Source organism: Myxine glutinosa, chromosome 10, assembly GCF_964187855.1.
Source record: "Myxine glutinosa chromosome 10, kmMyxGlut1.1, whole genome shotgun sequence".
Classification (NCBI taxonomy): Eukaryota; Metazoa; Chordata; class Myxini; order Myxiniformes; family Myxinidae; genus Myxine; species Myxine glutinosa.
Genome location: NC_136270.1, coordinates 127,680,714 through 127,704,123, shown reverse-complemented (window position 1 = coordinate 127,704,123; position 23,410 = coordinate 127,680,714). Strand labels below are relative to the sequence as shown.

The window sequence follows — 23,410 nt, the reverse complement described above, 5'->3', positions numbered from 1 at the left end:
TGCCGTTCTCGTTTTTTCAGTGAACAATTGTGGGTGACATCAGGCCAGCTGTCCAACCAATTGGTATAAAGCGAACATACAGCTCTATTATATGTAGATTATCATTTTATTCTCGTTCCATTGATTTATTTTGAAATTACCTTTGAAAAACTGTTCCAGCTGGCTATGCCAATCTGTGCATGTTTATAGCACCCCCTTGGAACTTGATCTGAACAACTGAACTGAAAATATATAGAATGACCATTGCCATTCACACCACACAGGTGGAGATGTAGCTACCGGGCGCCATCTTGGTTGGCACTCGATGCTGGGCGATGGTGATTTCCATCATGCGTTTGCACGTAATTCAGAGTGAAAAGCGATTGCGTTTTTTCACCTTTTGTGCGATCGTTTTTCAATAGGAAACCTATCACAGTTACTACAACACTTTCCTTTAGCCTTTCCTTTTCACAAAAAAAAATTCGAGAACAAATACTGTTAATTTGGGAGCACGAAGAACTCGGGACATTTTCATGAAACTTGCGAAGAGTCTCTCCAAGAAGTTCTGTCACTCAAGCTTTTGGGTCTCACTATCTGCCATGATCTTTCCTGGGAAAACCACATTTCCAAGCTGGCCTCCAAAGCCAGTCGCCGACTAGGCATCCTCCGTCGTGCGAAGTCCTTCCTTGGCACACCTGAGCTCCTCACCACATACAAGGCTTTCATCCGCAGCTCAATGGAATACTGCTCTCCCCTATGGGCTGGTGCTCCTGCGTCACACCAAGCTCGTCTTCACGCTGTTGAAACCAAAGTGTTCAGAATCATTGGAATCTCCTGCGATGAAGCTAACTCCAAGGGCCTTTCACTCACTCACCACAGGCAGGTTGGTGGTCTTTCCATCTTCTACCGACTCCTCTCCGGCCTTGCTCCCCCAGCTCTCTCTGGGCTCTGTCCCCCAAATATTCCTGCAGGTCGCACAAGATCTGCCTGCAACCCTCTTATGGTTAAACTGCCAAAATCAAGACTCTCTGCTCACCTTCACTCCTTCAGTCCTCTTTTCTCCCGCCTCTGGAACAAACTCCCTCACTCTCTTCAATCCCACTCCTCCCTCCAGGTCTTTAAAACGGCTGTTCACCACCACTCTTATCTTCCCCAATCCAAAACCTTGATCTTTTCTACCCCCGCTAATTTCACCCCAAATCCACTTTTTTGAGGTGACTTTTGTCTTCTTTCCTGGAAGTCCTTGGTGTCCTTGCGTTTTTACCTATTCTGCCTCCCCGCAGGCCCTCTCCCTCCCACACATCTCCCGATGTCCCTGCTCTCAAATGTTGTGTTTGTGTGCTTCCTCCCCTTCTCTCCCCATCTTGTCGACCGCTCCCCTTTTTATATACTTTGTTTGCTTGTTTGTTTGATTTGTTTGGTTGATAAATGTTAGCTCGTTCACGAGCCTCGACTCTGTATACAAAAAAGAAAAAAAAGAAAAAAAAGAGTGTCCGAATTATTTCACAAACAAACGAGACGAGATCAAACAAGCGAGATCCGCGAAGCGAGTGGTCGAGTCGTGCTAACCAAGATGGCGACACGGCGGCTACACTTTTCACGGAGTATGAGCGTTCTATATATTTTCAATTCAGTGATCTGAACTGATTTTTTTTTACAATTTTGTCCTGTATTGGTGGCCATCTTGGATTTTGTCCCAAACATAAAGCAATCTTCTTCTCCAGAACTACTAAACCGATCACCATTAAATTTGGCAGATAGCTTTATAAGCACCCCTATGCCATATCGAAGTGTGAGTTTGAAGCTTCTGTTCTAAAAACTCTGGAAGCTCGCTATTGGTCGAATGTTGTAATCACAAAACACTGCAATTTGATGAAAAAATTCGCTGACTATATGTAGTTTGGCCTGCTATTCCTGAATGAGCCACAACAACTAACATACTTTTTGTAATTTTTCCTGCTGACGATTGATTTGGGCTCCATTTTCCCAGAAAACATACGAATAGGACTCCATGTGGGTGGCACATTTGGACTTCTTGGAAGCAGACACCACTGCTCACAGTTCTAGTTATTTATTTTCGTTATTCCTCGAGTAAAATATATGGGAAGATGTGATTGAATACATTCTATAGAACATATGAATAACTGCATTGCTGCCCTGCACGCCAACTGCAGTGACTTGAGCTTGTCGAGAAGCTGGAAATACTCATTGTGATGTTATGTCAAAAATGTCTGGAGAAAGACATGTGAATCAAACCTGTTTAGCTTTTCCTACCACGCTAATGGCGATTTATTAGATTAACCTCACCCTTTGGACATCACCTGAATTTACCATTATTTTCCATTCTCAAAAACGTTAAACATTTCTGTGAAGTTGTAATATTTTTGCAAATCCACGATGTTGATGCTTTTCAGGTGTTCTTACGAGAGACACTTGAGTACAAGCTCGAGAAACGGAGGGAGGAGGAGTTGGAAAGAGCTTCCTCAGTTATCCGTGCATACGTCCTGGGATACTGTACACGGTGAGAGAAACATACTAGGTCACGTGGCCTACCTCCTCACCCACCAGTGATGAACTTGCAAAAGGTTCGGTGTGCCCGAAATGACCAGACACCGGGCACATCGGACGGACTCATCGACTGCTGCAGCAGTGGTGGAGGTTCAGATGCAAAACACCTTCTTTACTGCTGGAATCAATTCCTTGGTATTGTTTGTGAATATGGTGTTATGGTTGCTGGCATTGTTATTTTTATGGTATGTAATTTGCCCTTTCCATTGTTATTTATATTGTTTGTAATTTGCCCTTTCCATTGTTGTTTATATTGTATGTAATTTGCCCTTTCCATTATTTATATTGTATGTAATCTACCCTTTCCATTGTTATTTATATTGTATGTAAATTGTTATTTATATTGTACGTAATTTCCGCTTTCTATTTTAATTTATATTTCATTTATTTGCTCTTTCCATTGTTATTTATATTGTATGTAATTTACCCTTTCCATTGTTATTTATATTGTATGTAAATTGTTATTTATCTTGTACGTAATTTCCGCTTTATATTATAATTTATATTTCATGTTATTTGCTCTTTCCATTGTTATTTATATTGTATGTAATTTACCCTTTCCATTATTATTTATATTGTATGTAATTTACCCTTTCCATTGTTATTTCTATTGTATGTAAATTGTTATTTATATTGTATGTAATTTGCCCTTTCCATTGTTGATTCTATTGTAGGTAAATTGTTATTTATATTGTTTGTAATTTGCCCTTTCCATTGTTTATATTGTATGTAATTTACCCTTTCCATTGTTATTTATATTGTATGTAAATTGTTATTTATATTGTACGTAATTTCCGCTTTATATTATAATTTATATTTCATGTTATTTGCTCTTTCCATTGTTATTTATATTGTATGTGATTTACCCTTTCCATTGTTGTTTTTATTGTATGTAAATTGTTATTTATATTGCATGTAATTTACCCTTTCCATTATTATTTATATTGTATGTAATTTACCCTTTCCGTTGTTATTTCTATTGTATGTAAATTGTTATTTCTATTGTATGTAATTTGCCCTTTCCATTGTTGTTTCTATTGTATGTAAATTGTTATTTATATTGTTTGTAATTTACCCTTTCCATTATTATTTATATTGTATGTAATTTACCCTTTCCATTGTTGTTTCTATTGTATGTAAATTGTTATTTATATTGCATGTAAATTGTTATTTCTATTGTATGTAATTTACCCTTTCCATTATTATTTACAGTGCATTCAGAAAGTATTCAGACCCCTTCACTTTTTTCACATTTTGTTATGTTGCAGCCTTATGCTGAAATCGTTTAAATTCATTTTTTTCCTCATCAATCTACACTCAATACCCCATAATGACAAAGAGAAAACAGGATTTTAGAAAGTTTTGCAAATTTATTAAAAAGAAAAAACTGAAATATCACATTTACATAAGTATTCAGACCCTTTGCTATGACACTAGAAATTTAGCTCAGGTGCCTCACATTTCTCTTGATCATCTTTGAGATGTTTCGGCACCTTGATTGGGGTCCACCTGTGGTAAATTCAATTGATTGGACATGATTTGGAAGACACATGAAAGCCCACTTGGAGTTTGCAAAAAAGCACCTAAAGGACTCTCAGAATGTGAGAAACAAGATTCTGTTGGCTTTCATGTGTCTTTCACTGAGGAGAGGCCTCCGTCTGGCCACTCTGCCATAAATCCCAGATCGGTGGAGTGTTGCAGTGATGGTTGTCCTTCTGGAAGTTTCTCCCATCTCCACACAGGATCTCTGGAGCTCAGCCAGAGTGACCATCGGGATCTTGGTCACCTCTCTAACCAAGGCCCTTCTTCTCCGATTGTTCAGTTGGGCTGGGCGGCCAGCTCTAGGAAGAGTCCTGGTTGTTCCAAACTTCTTCCATTTAAGAATTATGGAGGTCACTGTGCTCTTGGGAACCTTCAATGCAGCAGAAATTCATTTGTAGACTTCTCCAAATCTGTGCCTCGACACAATCCTGTCTCTGAGCTCTGCAGGCAGTTCCTTCGACCTCATGGCTTGGTTTTTACTCTGATATGCATTGTCAGCTGTGAGACATTATATAGACAGGTGTGTGCCTTTCCAAATTATGTCCAATCAATTGAATTTACCACAGGTGGACTCCAATCAAGGTGTAGAAACACCTCAAAGATGATCAAGGGAAATGGGAGGCACCTGAGCTAAATTTCAAGTGTCAGAGCAAAGGGTATGAATACTTATGTCAATGTGATATTTCAGTTTTTTCTTTTTAATAAATTTGCAAAACTTTCTAAAATCCTGTTTTCTCTTTGTCATTATGGGGTATTGAGTGTAGATTGATGAGGGAAAAAAAGAATTTAAACGATTTCAGCATAAGGCTGCAACATAACAAAATGTGAAAAAAGTGAAGGGGTCTGAATACTTTCTGAATGCACTGTATATTGTATGTAATTTATCCTTTCCATTGTTGTTTCTATTGTATCTTATTTGCCCTTTCCATTGTTGTTTCTATTGTATGTAATTTGCTTTTACCATTGTTATTCCTATTGTTTGTAATTTACCCTTTCAATTGTTGTTTCTATTGTTTGGAATTTGTACTTTCCATTGTTGTTTCTATTGTATGTAATTTACCATTTCCATTGTTGTTGCTATTGTATGTAATTTCCCCTTTCAATTGCTGTTTTTATTGTTTGGAATTTGTACTTTCCATTGTTGTTTCTATTGTATGTAATTTACCATTTCCATTGTTGTTGCTATTGTATGTAATTTACCCTTTCAATTGCTGTTTCTATTGTTTGGAATTTGTACTTTCCATTGTTGTTTCTATTGTATGTAATTTACCATTTCCATTGTTGTTTCCATTGTATGTAATTTGCCCTTTCCATTTTTCTATTGCATGTAATTTGCCCTTTCCATTGCTATTTCAATTGTATGTAATTTACCCTTTCCATTATTATTTATACTAGCAACGGTACCCGCCCTATGGGTGGGGCTTCAATTGGGAGGCCCAAATGAAAAGGCAAAATATCAGAAATTGAAGGCTTTTTTTATTTTAAAGGATTCATATAAACATCCGTTGAATCATATCACATGCAAATCATCAAAATCTAAACAGTACATGGCACCCATTTTGAAAAAAGATTTAATTCTGCAAAACGGAAGCGGCCGCTACACGTCTTTCTCAGTCGCACGTTTATGTGTGAAGAGTGCACGCCGAATCTGTAACACGGAAGCGGCCGCTACACCTGTTTCTCAGTCGCTTTGCACACGCTGCCATGTTACTTCGGAGCTGCACGTTTATATAGGAAGAGTGTGCCAGGAGTCGATCTACTCTCTCCTGGTACGTAGAATAAACAGTATTTGTAGAATTTCAACAAAAGCCACATTACTGTTCATATCGGTAAATATTATTCCATCGTGTTTGGAAAAACTGGAAAATTGGAAAAACAACATTGCCTGTTTTACTCCAGGAGGTCCCAGGATTACCCACCCAAAATATCGTTGTGATCGGTTCAGCCGTTTTTGCGGTAACTTCGAACGGACGGACGGACATTTGGTGAATTATAGTAAGATTGTATGTTATTTGCATTTGCCCTTTCCATTGTTGTTTATATTGTATGTAATTTGCCCTTGCCATTATTGTTTCTATTGTATGTAATTTGACCTTTCCATTGTTGTTACTATTGTATTTAATTTGCCCTTTTCCATTATAATTCATATTGTATTTTATTTGTCCTTTCCATTGTTATATATTATATTGTATGGAATTTACCCTTTCCATTGTTGTTTCTATTGTATGTAAATTGTTATTTCTATTGTATGTAATTTGTCCTTTCTATTGTTGTTTCTATTGTATGTTATTTGCACTTTCCGTTGTTATCTCGCTTGTATGTAATTTGCCCTATCCATTGTTGTTTCTATTGTATCTTATTTGCCCTTTCCATTGTTGTTTCTATTGTATGTAATTTGACTTTTCCATTGTTATTCCTATTGTATGTCATTTACCCTTTCGATTGTTGTTTCTATTGTATGTAATTTGACTCTACCCTACTTTGATTCTAATCACATTTCTGTTTTTTTTAATTTTTATTTTTTACCTGAACAAGTGATTTTTCCTTTGTACAGCACTTTCAGATGTTTTTTTATTTGAAAAGTGCCATATAAATAAAATTTATTATTATTAATATTATCTCAATCACAGCCACACGTACAGCATCGGCGGTGCTACTTTGAAGTCATTGGCTCTCCTGGTGCATGAAATGAAGAAAATAGAGAGCTGAAGTTTTTTTTATAGTTCTGATTTGCTTTGTGAAGAAAAATTTGTGATACTTGATTGTTGTGTTTTCATGTACCCAGAAAAACCTGTTTCATCTGGTCGCTGGTTTATCTCGGGAGATATCTTCTTTGTGAGATGCATCTTGTTGCCTTGATTATGCAGCCATCTTTATAACGTGGCAGTATTTCTCTTATTACATATGGTGTCATCCTGTGTTGCTGCTTTTTACGACTACCAATGTGTGACATTTGTGCAGGAAGTGGTACGGCCTGCTCAGGTGCAGTGCCGTGATAATCCAGCGCTGCTATCGAGCTCACCATCACCGTCGGAGGTTCATTGAGTTGCGTCGTGCAGCTCTGGAACTACAGAAGGTCGTGCGGGGTTATCTGGCACGTCGTAGATGCAAGCACATAGTCGAGGCAAAGCAAAAGGAAGGGCACGGTTCGGTTTTGCCAGACCTACTGCTGTGCCCATCGGACATCGATCGGTAAGTTCGGGTTATGAGTGTCTTGTGTTAATGGAATGTTTTAAACTCAAAGTGGAAGCTCCAATTTATTACACTCTGCACCTGTTGGCTTCATTTTCGCTTCAAAAATATTTTTCTTCTGCACCTGACACTTGGTGTATTTAAAACAAATGGAATGATTTAGCTCGAATAGTAGAAGTAGTTGACTTTTATTTTTCTGATTAAATTCCTCTTCTCAAATGTGCATATGAACTTGCGCACAAATGCATTTCCTGGTATATGAGCTATGAAGCTCTTGCATCACATTTGTTCTTTCTGAATATCATGGTTGGTTTATTATTTTACTTTCAGAGAGCAACTTGAACCACAGAATGAACAACAAAAGGTTGGTTTACTTTCCTTGTTTTGATTTGAAAGAATATGATACAGCAATCTTGATATTGTTGCTTCGGCCATCTCGCTATAACATAGCCACTGGGAGTGAGGGCTTACTTTGAGAAAAGTAAGGGTAGAAGATTGATCGGAGAGAGGGAATAGTCAGGCAGCTTAGCACCGGATTTGAGATGGATATGGATGTTCCGGACAAAAGCGCCAATTTTTCCCCACATGTTACCCATTACCTTAGCTTTCCATTTTTGATAGGAACCACTTCCTCCGAATACATTATGGCGGCCATCCTGGATTTTCAAGATGGCCGCCATGTAAAAACCCATATCTACCAAGATCTCAGCTTCTAAGCCACTTAGGATCACAATCTTGGTGTCTAAACATACATTTTCTGGGTCAAAAAGAATACAACTATACCATTTAGAAAAGCAACAGACGATTTTTATTTTCACAAAAAAGGAACTGAACATAAAAATTGAAAATAAAATGAAACGGAATACTGTTAATGTACCATAGTCACTGAAAATACGGCAAGACTGTAACTATATCAACTTGTTTGGTTTGACTTTTTGTGTGATTAATGTTGGCTCTTTCACGAGCCTCGATCTTGTATACAAAAAACAAACAAAAAAAAAAACTAAATGTGACGGTATATTGTCCTCACACACCACTGCACATGCATTTTATTCCCAGCCTACGTCTCACAGTGACGACTGCAGAGTTCAGTGCACTTCCAACGAGCCTTTCTGCATGCGCACCTCGCGCCACATCCACTTTGAATCTTGCAGCTGCATTTGACGAGTTCACTGCAGGCATGGAGACCACAGCTAACATGTTCCACACAGGAACCCATTAATTGCTGTCCTCATCAAGAGTCCAGCCCCAACCTTCTGGAGTAGGTGCGTGTTGTTCAATCTGCTCACTGGTGCACCATATTCTTGCCTGATATGCAACTGTGACACCAGATGTGATGATGATTTCCTTCTCTTCGGGGCAATCCACAATGGCAATCTTGTTGGAAAGGAATGCAAACCGTTCCTGTTTGTTGGCTGGGTCACGTAGGAAGTCGGCCCAGTTTCCTGGGAGCTTGTTCTTGCCCGCAACCTTTCTCCGAACACCCTTTCCTCGCTTTTCTCTAGTGGATTCTTTGATGCTGCTGTGGATGTATGTGTCCAATACTATATCAAGTCTTTTGGAGTTTTATAGTTGTTTTATGATGTATTGAACAAAGACCCAATCAGCATACTCATCAAATGTCACAATGTTGGTAGTGGGGAGCAAGTGCACCACAGCAGCTCCATCAACAAGCTTCATGTCAATGGAATCAAGAGGATAATTGTGGGTGTCTTTGGCCAGAATGTTCATCAGATCTGATTTATTTCCGAAGCACAATTTTCCATCATCAGATAATGAAGGGGGGAAAGGATGGTTCTCATGGCAGAATAATGTGCTCATGTCACTAACTCTGTGCTGCATCCCGATGTACAGGTGAGAGAACAGAACAACATCACCCTTGATCTTTTGGGAGATCTTTCCCACTTGTTTGGTCTTGGCTTTTGGCCGTGGACAACTGAAGAGAGGAAGGGCATTCCTTCTTAATCGGCTCATGAATGGAGGATGTGCGATCAATAATAACTTATTTGCAATATTTGGCATACTGATCCTTTCCTCGACTATGTACTGTTCGCACCGGGTTCACCAGTTTCATCCTAAACATTCCGTGTGTCTAGTGCCAGTAACTCATCACTGTCATCAAGGAAAGGCTTTCCCAGCTCATGGATGACCTGAACCAGACTCACAGCCTGCTTCTTGAAGCGTCTCTGTGTGGAAAATCCCTCTTCTTGATGATAACCACAATCTGAGTCTTTATCTTTTGGGAGATCGTCCTCTTCAAACTCCTTCAGTAACCTTGCTTGTTCAGGCCCTGAGACCATCCATTTCCTGAAGGCTAAAGGATTTTTAGTTCATTATTTTGTTCATGGACTTGGTCAATTTGGATGGTCGAGGATCTGTTGGTGGTTTTGTGGATGACCAAGTGACTGTGCTCCTCAAACTCTTTTGGAATGGGTGCTGGCAGACTATCCATGTCTCGATGTGCATTGGACTCCACCGTGCATAATTATGGTGGTTTCGAGGGAAGAACCATGGAACCAAGGCCTTGAGGCTTTCAACATACAGAGGAAAATTCCCCTCACGGTGTGATCTGATGTTAAAGATGAATCCCAGGAGTTCCATGTTGAGAACTCTATCCCAGTACTGGAATGTTGGACTCTTCTGTACCATTTCCTGCCTCAGCGCCTCCTTGGCTTCATCACTGTGTGTTCCCTCAGTGTGCAGAAAAGCATCCTCCTGGAGCCTTGCCAGTGCCAAAGCAGTCACCTGGTGAGTGTGCCTTGTTCTGGCCAGATGTGAGGCCTTCAGAAACTAGTCGGCGGTGCCTGATGATGCAATGGCAGCTTGTGTCAGTGCATTGGTCCATCCGGATCCCTCCAAGTAGTCACCATACGTTTTCCACATTGCCATCTTTATGTGCAGGCCACCAAACATTGCTATGAACTTATCCTCTCCATGTGTGTCAGGCCAGTTCCACTGAGTGAACTTGGCAAGAGCATCGAGTGGTGCATCAAAGGCTATAACTGGTATCTGTCCAGGATTGAGAAATTATGTGGCCCAATGCAGCACATTAATTCCATGCTTGATCATAGCTGCAGTAGCTGCCTTCTCATAGAAAAGGGGCAAGAGCTGTGTAAGGGTGGTGTGCTGATCTGCTGATGCATCTTGCATGGAGGCATGGAATGCTGACCAGGTAATAGTGTCACCTTTTTCAACTTAATCTTTCTCCATCTGTTGTCTAGCATGCTCCAGCCAGCTCTTCCCCTTCAATTGTGCGCCTACCAGTTGTCCGTCTTTTGGTGCTGATGCATTTGACAGTTGTGGGACTGACACTTTTGCTGTCTTCAAAGCCAGAGCTGGCTGGCACTGTGGTGAAGCTGTCTGGAAACTGGTGATTCTTATTGATATCAGCCAAAGGCAGTCTGATGTAGTTCTGCTTCTTTCCCAAATTAGACGAAGTGGGAAACTGAAACAGACTGATGCCGATTTGTTGTGGTGAAGCTGTGGTGAAACACTGTGGTGAAGCTGTCTGGAAACTGGTGATTCTTCTTGGTATCAACCAAAGGCAGTCTGATGTCGTTCTGCTTCTTTCCCGAATTAGACGAAGTGGGAAACTGAAACAGACTGATGCCTGTGCCATGAAATGACCCCTTAGCAGTTGTACTTGAAGGATCGTGACCCAAGTTGTCAAGCGCACCAACAGTAAACATTCCACGTCGCAGCTGAGCAGAAACCACAGCTCCTTTGTCCTGAAAGTTCTCACAGACAGCAGTCGCAAGCTGGCTCTGAAGCTGAAGAACTCCATCATAGCTCACACTGAGACCCATTGCCATTGGACTTTGCCATTTTTTCGACATTCGCATCCTTCGCGAACCGTTCACGTGTCCCGTGAAAACCCACCTTCAGGGATATTTTGGTTCAAATTCTTCCAAAAGCATCAAATTTGGCGCAGATGTTGCCCATGCCATACTCTTTCAATTTTTGACAGGCGCTAAGGGCAGTATGATCCGGGCACCATACCGGTCCATCCCGCCATGTCACCTGACCTATGACGTCATAATTAGGATATGCATCCAATCACATGGCGTACTATAAGTGGTCAAAGTTCAAAATGAATCGATCGAAAAATGAAGGCAGGGATCCATTTTTAAGGTTTTCATAAAATCCAATATGGCCGCCAGGTCACATGACCTATGACGTCATATTTATGACATGTATACAATCATGTATACATGAACCCGGATCATGATCGCACAAAAATTAAACACAAGGATATGGCATACAGTTCATAAAACATCAAAATCCGTACCTTTGTAATTAGACTGATGAACTGCATATGCCTGAAAATTAGGAAATAGACATGTAAATATTTCCTCTAATTGTCAAAAATAAGGTCAGAGTTCGATTACCCAACCCAGAAACATAAAATGGTGAACCTCGCGTAAATCTTGACAAAAAACTCAAAAACCGACATGTTTGACTCAAAAATGACCTTTAAGATGACCTTGAGGGTTGACCTTGACCTCGAATCATCAAAATAACATCATAATTGGATTCCTCGACCTCGAAAACCCCTGAAAAGTGGTATCATACATGATTCCAACCCTTTTGGTTATTTAACTGATTTTCCTCTAATCCGGGTGGTGGCCATTTAGTATTTCGCCAATATTGGCCCCCCGGGGGGGGGGGGGCGCCCGTCTTGGCGCCCGTCAAAAATCGAAAGAGTATGGCATGGGCAACATCTGGGCCAAATTTGGTGCTTTTGGAAGAATTTGAACCAAACGGCCCCCAAAATATCCCTAAGGGCCCTGACTATAAGCACTGCAGATGATATTTAGCCTCGAGTGCTGAGATCGTCACCTTCTATTTTAGCCATTAACTATGTTTCCTGCAGCTCAGTAGCCATTTGTCTTATGGTCTCGTCAGCTCCAAGTGTTCTAAATTCATGGAGGTGTCCATTCTCTCAATGATAAAGCAGACAGACCATTTTGTCAATCGACTGGTGCCGAGGCCGTTTAACCCCAGAAGTGCAGCTCTCTGCAGCGTCATCATTGCCACGCTTTTTGGTAGCTCTCTCCAACTTCTCTTTTCTGAACTTGACATAGCAAGATTTGTGCCATGCACCCCGGTTTTGGACTGGTTCACCGACAGTCATGTCTTCTCCAAAGTTAAGCACCACTGGCAATGTGCCCAGGGCTCTGAAAGAATTAACGTTATTCAGGAAGGAGCTGTATGGTTCTGACTTGTCCCTGCTTATTTGTGCATTGAGTGGGCATTTCAGAATCTCTGTAGTCTTTTCTTGACAGATCAAGCACATGTTCAAATCCATCATGCTAGTCAACCTGAAAATAAATGAAATTATTAATTTCTTATGAAATAATCATCATATAAAACATGTCACTTAACTTCTCCATCTGTTTTACTTCTTTTTCTTTCCTCTATGTTGATGGAACTGTTCTGCCTGAAAAAAAAAACCTGAAAATAACCAAGCCTTGTTTTATTTTTGATCAAATAACCAATCTGACACTATCCTAAATGGTATAGTTGTATTCATTGACCCTGAAAATGTATGTTTAGACACCAAAATTATGATACTAAGTGGCTTAGAAGCTGAGATATTAATAGATATAAGTTTTTACATGGCGGGCATTTTTAAAATCCAAGATGGCCACCATAGTCTATTCGGAGGTAGTGGTTCCTACCAAAAATGGAAAGCTAAAACTATGGGTAGCATGTGCGGAAAATTTAGCGCATTTGTCCAGAACGTCCACATCCATTTGCTAAGCTGCTTGACTAGAAAGGAAAGTAGTGGAGGGAATGATGAAAGTATGGATGATGGGAGGAAATGAATGAATGGGAAGGATCATATGCGGAGTATGGTGGTGGACACGCAAGGTCAAAAGTCAAAACCTCCTCAATTATTTTGTTCATAACAAATAAATGGCTTTTTATTTGCAGCATATCTGCATTTTTATTCTCTCATGGTTGTTGTCATGTTCACCTCACAGGCTGATAAATCACCTCGTACTCTGGATGGCCAAAGTACCATGCTCACACGTTCTACAACACCTCTACTTGGGAAGGATTTGAGCACCTTGGTACAGGTGGGATCCATGGATGTTGATGAAGCTCACAGCCCGTTGAAAGTACAAAAAGAGGATCAATGTGATCTTGCATTTTCACAATCACCAGTGGAGGAAACCCTCCAAGTTGAAATGCTGAAAGATGTTACAGATAATTATGTGGAGGAGCCTGTCGGTGAGCTGTGCTTGCCCTTGGATGAGGAGGCTGTTCGTCGTTTGGATGCTGATGCAAACCTTGCGGCCCAAGAATTTCTCAATTCATTGCAGTTTGATGAGTTTTTTCAAGATGTTGAGCAGGCAATCGCTGATGTCTCCTTGGAGGATCCTACAAACACTGGACAATTTCCATACTCTGAACTACCAGTTGACCATCCTGATGCTGCTCGGCCTGCCATGACTCTCCAGGTATATTCCGTGCGTTCCCAACTTGACAATGAGTATGCTGAGATTATTGAACCAGAGGGAGACTCTTTGTTAAACAATCTCAAGCAACAACGAGATGAGGAAGAAGACGAAGGGCTCGGCGTTGAAGATGATGGGTCCTTCAGAGAAACAGCATCAAAGTCCGTGACACCAACAATGATGCCAGTATTTGTTGAAGGACTGCTCAGCGATCAGCGAACGAGCGGTGTTCGTACATGCAGTGAGGAAGGCGATTCTTCCTCCGAAGAACAGTTTTATTCAAACGAAATTGTTGATCCCACGTGTTTGAAAACCCACGCATTTGACTACCACAGTGTTCGTTACTCGCATCCGGATTTTCCTGTGGACCAAAGCAAAGCTCACATTTATGAAACAGTAATTCCCAGTGCTCCTCCACTCCCAATGACTCGGTGCATTTCTGTTGACTATGCTACTGTTGGTGGTGAGACATTTGGCTTCAAGGAATCTCCTCCAGCTTACCCAGGCACTTCGGATGAAAATACAAGGTCCACTCTCAGGACTCCACCACCCAGCTATGAACCACAAGAAGAAAACATTTATTCAGAATGTCATGGAGCTGAAGAGAGCAGCAGCAGCAGCAGCAGCAGCAGTGTATTTACCTGTTCCAGCACTACAAAATTTTCAATCACTCCCAACTCCCAGCCAGTGACGATAGATTACAACTACTGTATTTCGATAGGTGGCGCCGCCGTGCATCAGAGAAGCCGACACAGATCTGAGGGAAGTGCCAACCTGTATTGGCGTCGTTCCCACAGCCGAGACCGTTACAGCCACGATTGTGAGTCGCCACACGTAGGCGGTTGGTCACGTGATGTGAGCAGGTGGAAACGGAACCAAGCAGCTGGGCGGGTAAAGGGTACCGAGTGGGCTGGCTACAGAGGGGTGCTCGGACGTCTTGGCTCCGTAGGAGGCAGCAGTTCCAGGACTCTCCTCTCATCCGTAAGTTGTGTTGCAATGACCTCTCCAGCATGTGGTGAATCGCTGCCTGGGACGCATCTCCTAACAATACACAAGTTTGTTCTCTTTGTGCTAATGTAACTGCACCTTCAGGTATTTATCAAATGCAATGCCATACAACCTGGCATTTCTTTGGAGTTTCCATTTCTTCAGAGTTTCCAATGCACATGCACGTAACTTGGCAGACATGGTTTATTGTATTTTATTACCATTTGCGCTTATCTTTCTGTGTCATTTGAGGAGTATCTGTTCAAGTTTCTCGTGGTTAATCTCCACTCCCCACATTTCTTCATTTCTCTATTTTATGGCGTAGCCTGTAGGGCAATGCCATCTGGAACAGCGTTTGTCTGCCCATCCTGTGTACGTATGTACAATATGTCCCTTCCGCCGGCATTTTGCGGGTTTATTCCCTTTAAAATTCGTTTTCTCTGCAACTGTTGGTCCAATTGACACGAATTTTGGCCATAGGGCGCCTCCTCCTGTAGAATAACTTTTTATAGATAATTATGACATCATCGGTCACGTGGTGCAGGTGCCATCTTGGATAAACCTAAAAACTTTGAACCTCTATATCTCTGAAGCCGCTCCATGGAAAAAAATTGAAAGGTGGCTAATTGTAAAGTACTCCCCATTGTGAATAACGTATGTTAATGATGATGTCACATGTCTTCATTATGACGTCATAAATCGACAAGTAGAACACGATGCGATCAATATAAAATTTCTTGAGCATGACCTATGGATAAATTGGTCCAGAAAAAAAATTGATGATGTCATCGGCCACGTGGTTCAGCAGCCATATTTTTACGCCGTAGCCCGTAGGGAAATGCCGTCTGGAACATCGTTTGTCTGTTTGTCGGTCCATCCAATCAGAGCTGAGGATCTGGTCACATGACAGGGGCACAGCAGATCCTCCACTCAGCAGATCCAAGCCTGGTTACGCCATTGTTAGACTATCAGTCTTGTTTTTAAATTGTAGATTTGGGTAAATCACAGTAAAAAATGTAATTTGTCCGAAAAACAAAAGTGAGCATCCTTTGCCTTCTACTGAGAGCCTTGTCTAATTACACAGTTTTTGTGAGGGACAGTAAAACGTTTCACATGGAGAATGTTATAAACCGAGTAATGGTGTATTTTGTGCCATATGAATTGTTCTCGAACCTAAATGCACCGACTTTAACTTTTTGCGGACTGACTGTGCTTTGTGGTGCAAATTATTTGTCCAATATTTATAGACCGGCACATTTTCTCCATTACTATCTGTAGTGCGATGATGGTGAGCTGGAAGGCGAGATGCAACCGGACACAGACGATGAACTCGCCTTTCAAGAAGAGGATGCTTATGGCTGCATTGGTCCCACCGCACACCAAGGATACCTGAACATCAGAGGTCAGCTCCATGATTTAGGAATTCTCACAAAGTTATTTATCATCCAGTTGTGTTATGAAATCAAGTCGAGACCTCGTTTTACAGATTTTATGGCAGCCCATATGGTTTGTTTTTAGTTTATGGCAGCCCCATCACACTTGTGAGGTTGCTATGCAGATGTGTACCATGCCATCCACGCAACAGCATGGAGGCCCAGGATGTGGTTTGCAGACATGGCTTCTTGCGAAACCGCTGAACCCATCCCTGGCCCTGTTGTGCACACATTGTCTTGGAAATAACTGTTTACTTGAGCCCTTGTCCTCCTTGTAAATGCATCAATGTGTAAGCACGATCTGCAACTGAAACTGGATATCCAGAGTAACGAAAAAATCCTAAGTGATTGCTTCATTGCAAGTGTAAATACTACAATTTTCTGGCTTATTAGTTTGACAGAGAACTACCCTTGGTAGGATCAAAGGTGGTGTTAGCATTTAACCTTCAGACGGCTCCAGAAATTTGGTCGCTGGGTCACCATTGACAACTTGCTAAACTTGAAAGGTGACAATAATGGAAGCAGATAGTTGTATTGGTGGTGGCCATGAAAATGTGGGGACCCTTTCAATCTTAACATCCAAATTCCGAAATGATGTCTTGATGAATTTATCTGACAATTCCACACTAACCAACGCCTATCCAATCATGCGTACTTCTGCTGAAGGAATAGTGTTTCTGGTTTCCTGCAGATTGATGGAACCTTAAGGAGACCGTAAGTTTTAATCACCTGCCATGAAACTTTGATACGAACTTTCTCCCAAACACTAAGGGGTGTAAAAGCCTGAAGTACATATGATTCTACCTGATACATACATAAAAAGTCAATGCACAACTTTTATGGTCTGATCCACCCAACAACCTGAGTCGTATTCACCGAAATGCACATCTTTCATGGCAAAAGTGTCCGTTCCGAGTTTGAGAGGTCAGCGGTTCAAAGCCCAGCTGAGTCATACAAAATACTTTAAAAATGACACGTGTGGCTTCCTTGCTTGATGTTCAGTAGAGTAAAACCTCGCCGTCCGCGTGTTCATGGTCTATTATTTAACGTATCCTTGCTTAACTGTTAGACACCCTTTCTCTCCCTCCACACTGATATTTACGCGTACCCACGGCAAAAGTGAACCCTCTTCACCCACCCATCCCTTAAACTCATCCGGTTTTCATAAGTTTTTAAACACTTTCAATTTTTGGATAACAGTATTTTCATTAATTTGATATTACATGTTATATTACAATATAGCCGAAAAACTTGAAAATTTACAATCAGTTGGGGCTACACAGCAAGAACATCTTCATGACAATACTGTACTGTACTGTGCATGTACGCGAAGCAGAAAAGTCTTCTCGCCATTCGTGATTTTGCCATTCACGGAAGTTTACACAATCATAAACTCCGCAGACGGCAAGGTTTTACTGTACGTAAAAAAATAATAACACGGACAATTCCCATAAGTTGGCATCCATGGGGAGGTATTTTTCCTCTTGACGAAATGCCCCACTAAGTGCGATGAGAAATGCGGCACCAATATTGTGACGTCACTGGTACCCAGAGTGTCCCGGATGGCACGTCCTCCAAGCTCAGTGGCTGTGTTTGTCTCATCTAACATTATCGCCATAATCGCTACCGACAAAATCCTTCCTCTTCTCCAATGACTTGATCAATAAAATTACAAGCTGGTCATCAAGTGGAACATGTCTTTCAATCCTCACAAATCTCACACTCTCACTATGTCTCCCCGAAAAGACCGTCTTGAAAACCCTCCCATCTACTTTCTCAACAATTGTCTGAAAGAAGTTCAGTCACTCAAGCTTTTGGGTCTCACTACCTGTCATGATCTTTCCTGGGAAAACCACATTTCCAGGCTGGCCTCCAAAGTCAGTCGCTGACTGGGCATCCTCCGTCGTGCGGTCTTTCCTTGGCACGACTGAGCTTCTCACCACATACAAGGCTTTCATCCACAGCTCAATGGAATACTGCTCTCCCCTTTGGGATGGTGCTCCTGCCTCACACCTAGCTCGGCTTCATGCTATAGAAACCAAAGCTTTAAGAATCTTTGGTATCTCCCGTCATGAAGCTGATTCTGAGGGCCTTTCTCCCTCTCAGCAGGCAGGTTGGTGGTCTTTCTGTCTTCTACAGAGTCCTCTCTGGCCTAGCTCCCCCTGCTCTGTCCCCCAATATTTCTGCAGGACGCACAAGATCTGCCAGCAACCCTCTTCCTGTGAAACTGCCAAAATCAAGACTCTCTGCTCACCTTCACTCTTTCATTCCTCTTTTGTTTCCTTCTCTGGAACAAACTCCTACACTCTCTTCAATCCCACTCCTCCCTCCAGGTCTTTAAAACAGCTGTTCACCACCATCTCTTATCTTCCCCCATCCAAAACCTTGATCTTTTCTACCCCCATTAATCCACCCCAAACCCACCTTCTTCAAATTCCCTGTTTTATTTTGTGAAAATCCCTGCAGTGTCCATCTTGTTTATTCTGTGTACCCCTCCCCAACCCTTTCGCTTCCACAGATCTCCTGATGTCCTAATGTTCCTTTTCCCTACTGTTGTGTTTCCTTCTCTCACCTCCTCTTGTCCCCCGCTCCATTTGTTATATGTTCTGTGTGGTAGCACTTACAGTGCATTCAGAAAGTATTCAGACCCCTTCACTTTTTTCACATTTTGTTATGTTGCAGCCTTATGCTGAAATCGTTTAAATTCATTTTTTCCCTCATCAATCTACACTCAATACCCCATAATGACAAAGAGAAAACAGGATTTTAGAAAGGTTTGCTAATTTATTAAAAAGAAAAAACTGAAATATCACATTTACATAAGTATTCATACCCTTTGCTATGACACTTGAAATTTAGTTCAGGTGCCTCCCATTTCTCTTGATCATCTTGGAGATGTTTCTACACCTTGATTGGAGTCCACCTGTGGTAAATTCAATTGATTGGACATGATTTGGATGGGCACACGCCTGTCTATATAAGGTCTCACAGCTGACAATGCATATCAGAGTAAAAAACAAGCCATGACGTCGAAGGAACTGCCTGCAGAGCTCAGAGACAGGATTGTGTCGAGGCACAGATCTGTGGAATCCTACAAAAATATTTCTGATCTGGGGAAGCCTAATTGGATATCTCATTTAATTTTTCACAGCCGCTAACATGGTTTTAGAATCGTTTGAAAAAAAAACGGGAATAAAATTCGATTAAAGTTACCGTTTATATACACAAAGAATTAAGTTAAGCACCCCCCCCGTTTTTTTACAACCTCGCACATTACAAGTTTGTTGTCGTCAAAACAGTGTAATATACCCATGATATTGCTATATTTTCTGGAGAAGTGATATTATGGTCACATAAAAACATAACAATCATGCCGTTTTCAATATTTTATTCTGAATAATTTAAGGTGAAATTTTTTGGGAATTTTAGGCATATTTTCACCTCAATTTAAGTATGGAGCTATAGGTCCATCACGGACAGTGTGGATGACGTTTATGTTTTCTCACGTACAGTCATTGTTCTGAGAGGACCTCTAGCGATCTTTGCGTCAATAACGTGTGTAGGACCCACGTGATCGGATCACTGACTCAACCCTACGTCTCATAGACCCTGTAAGCCGTCGTATGCGTTGCTGTGGCAGGTTGTTCCATTCCCAATCATTATTTGATCTCACATACCTTAGAATATATGCCAATGTATACATATACACAAAGAATATATATTAGGGGGTGCTTACCTTAATTCGTTGTGTAGGGGTGCTTAACTTAATTCTTTGTGTATAGAACGAAATGCATTTTCAAAGGCCTGTAACATAAAGACCATTCATTGAGTCCCCCTCACAGCTTTATCTCGACTCTAATTCAACATCTGATTTCATTTTTCATAGTCGCTAACATGGTTTTAGACTCGGTTGCAAAAAAAGGGAAGGAAATTCAATTAAGGTTACCGTTTATAGAACGAAATGCATTTTCGAAGGCCTGTAACATAAAGTCCATTGAGACTCTCTCACGGCTTTATCTCGACTCTAATTCACCATCTGATTTCATTTTTCACAGTCGCTAACATGGTTTTAAAGTCGGTTGCAAAAAACGGGAAGGAGATTTCTTGAAAGTTAACGCACAGACAGGAAATAGCCGAGATCGGAATGGTTTATCATACATCTAAATACCGCCTAAATTTTATAGGCGAGAAATATTCGATGAAAGTTAACGTTTATAGAACAAAATGCATTTTTAATGAGAAGGCCTGTATAATGTAAACTAACTATGGAATACAATATTTATTAATAACGTTTGGTTTTAATCTACTTTTACTTTGTAAAGCGAAAAGTTTTCGATACATTCAAGTTTAAAAATGAAGTCACCCATGACTGATGTGCATTTTAAGACTGAATCAACACGTTTTCGATCATAAATTACTTTTTGAAGAAACAAAGGTACATTTTGATGACAACTCAAGGAAAGGAAACCAGGAAATGCCTGTTTCGTTCAGAGCGATTATACACCGCCCAAAGAAGATGCGTTTCATTTCTAGAGGAAATAAAATCATGAAATCTTTAATAATTTTTTTTTGGGGTTTTCACACGAGTTTTCAAGGCTGAATCAATCGTGTTCACATCCAGGATCATTAAAGAAAACTCCATTTCACGTGTGCATGGACATGTAATTCACATATGTAAAATAAATAAATAAACACACGGGAAATAAAATAAAATAAAATAAATAAACACAGAAAAAGGTATTTTTTCGTTCTTATTTTATAAGCTATGTGCACGTACACTTTAAAGAAGTTTATGTGAAATCTTTCATTTAAAACATGTCATTTTGTATGCTGTAACAAAAAGAGTAACTTTGTTTTTTGTGGGACAGAAAGGTGCAATGTAATGTTCTTATACACCGTCCAAAATACTTTTTCCCCAGGGACTTTTCCTTTTGAGCTGTATTATTAATATTGTCGGAATGTTTCATTCTTTAAACGTAGTCACAATAAAAAGTTGCAATTAGGTACTCTGCACTTGGGGAGAGGGGCGGAGCATCGTTTACGTGTCGCCACTCACGTTTGTAAATGCTATCTCCAAAATGAATAAAATAATGAGGGAACAGAACGAGATCGCCAATGAACGTTAACACAGACTTGCACGGGATGCTGAGCAACAAAGACATTGGAAGGTAATGTGTGCTCAGCAAACATATACAAGAGCAGCTGTAAGGAATCCGGATGAAGTATTGGATAATATTGTTGAAGATCATCATTGCGGTGCGAGTCCGATGACGTCACCATGCGTGTACTGTTCTGTGAAACATTTCACAAATTAATGAATAGGACAAGGGGACGGACTTACACTGTGTTGCTCCAAGAGAAAAGTTCAATTACCTCTAATATTTACCGTACCTGCTCGATTGGAGAGGAGACTGGGGTGGGGGGGGGGGGGATGACTGGGGAGGGGGGAGAGGAGACTGTGGAGGGGGGGAGAGGAGACTGGGGGTGGGGGAGAGAGGAGACTGGGGGTGGGGGGGGGGGGGGAGAGGAGACTGGGCGGAGGAGAGGAGACTGGGGGAGGGGAGAGGAGTGAGTAGGAGTTGGAAAGGAATGAGGAGAGAGGAGTAAAGCGACCCCCATTCTCCCCTGTGTTACTCACTCTCCCCGATGTGTGTGACCCACTCTCCCCCGTGTGTGTGACCCCCTGTCCCCCGTGTGTGTGACCCACTCCCCCCATGTGTGACCCACTCCCCCGTGGGTGATCCACTCCCCTGTGCAGTGTGCGTGATGTGGGAGGGATAGTGTGGGGAGGGAGAGGATTTGAGCTCTTGAAGTCACATTTTACATTAAGTGCAATTCCACATTTTAAACTGTATTTCCCATGTGCATGTACATGCATTCACATGTTATCAGAAGTAAATAAATTGTGTGGATTACATCCATGTCACCATTTTGTAAAACTGAATGTGCAGGTGCAGCATCTAAATGAAGATGTCCAAATGTCACACACATCCATGCCCGTGGGATTTCCATGGGTGCCCCCACTCGTGTTTTCAGGTTGTCCGTCAGTCCGTCCATCCGTCCGTGATAGGTTTTCATTACCACGATAACTTGACAACGGCTAAAGGGATCTTAGTCAAACGTGGTGCAGGTATGTATAATGAGGTAAAGATGAACTGATTTGATGTTGGGGTCATGAGGTCAAAGGTCAGAGGTCATGTTAGGTAAAAATACTGTTACCGCGATAACTTGTGAACCAGTGATGGAATTCTGACCAAATTTGGTGCACTTATGTAGAATGGTGTAAAGATGAACTGATTATATTATGGGGTCAAAAGGTCAAAGTCTGTAATAGGTCTATAACTTGAGAACGGCTGAAGTGATCTAATTCAAACTTAGTACAGGTATGTATAATGATGTAAAGATTATCTGATTAGATTTTGGGGTCAATAGTTCAGAGGTCAGATGTCATGTCAGGTAAAAATGTGCTAACTTGGGCACAACTGAATGGATTTAAATCAAACTTAATACAAGTATTAAATGATGTAATAATGTGGGCGGAGGCATATTAGTCGACGTCGTGACGTCGAATAGTGGCGTTCCAGTTTATAATGTAACAGTTCGATTTTTCTGCGAGCATGGCCATTATAATACGAGGCTACTGACCACTCCAAGTACTGTGGCCAGGTGAAAATCTTATCCATTGTAAGGTTCTCCACACTTCTCCACACTCCACACACATTGTAAGGTTCAACGAAGTGACTGGAGGATGGAGTGAATGATGCAAGTTTGTCCATGGAGTAGGGGAGTGAGGGTGAGGAACCGGGAGTGGGTAGGAGTGGACTGGAGGGGGGAGAGATCGAGAGCGGCTGTCCCACTCTGGTTGTTATATTTTTGGTTGTTATATGACAAATTGTACAAAACTAGATTATTTACAGTGTTGTCTCTAGATTATTTACAGTGTTGTCGCTAGATTGTTTACAGTGTTGTCTCTAGATTATTTACAGTGTTGTCTCTAGATTATTTGCATTGTTGTCTCTAGAATATTTGCATTGTTTTCTCTAGATTGTTTACAGTGTTGTCTCTAGATTATTTACAGTGTTGTCTCTAGATTATTTGCATTGTTGTCTCTAGATTGTTTACATTGTTGTCTCTAGATTGTTTACAGTGTTGTCTCTAGATTGTTTACAGTGTTGTCTCTAGATTGTTTACATTGTTGGCTCTAGATTGTTTACAGTGTTGTCTCTAGATTGTTTACATTGTTGT

General features: G+C 41.1%; 1 protein-coding gene across 5 annotated transcripts in view; it reads left to right on the top strand.

Moving 5' to 3' along the window:
• The window catches only part of LOC137433757 (unconventional myosin-X), a 401,142-nt gene that overhangs the window by 324,078 nt on the left and 53,654 nt on the right, over positions 1–23,410 (top strand). For all 5 annotated transcript variants that reach the window (XM_068126040.2, XM_068126039.2, XM_068126037.2 and 2 more), the window contains 5 exons: positions 2,394–2,500; positions 7,051–7,281; positions 7,612–7,645; positions 13,269–14,726; positions 16,011–16,134. In XM_068126040.2, the coding sequence (XP_067982141.2) occupies positions 2,394–2,500; positions 7,051–7,281; positions 7,612–7,645; positions 13,269–14,726; positions 16,011–16,134 (1,954 nt within the window). The remainder of the gene's footprint in view (positions 1–2,393; positions 2,501–7,050; positions 7,282–7,611; positions 7,646–13,268; positions 14,727–16,010; positions 16,135–23,410) is intronic.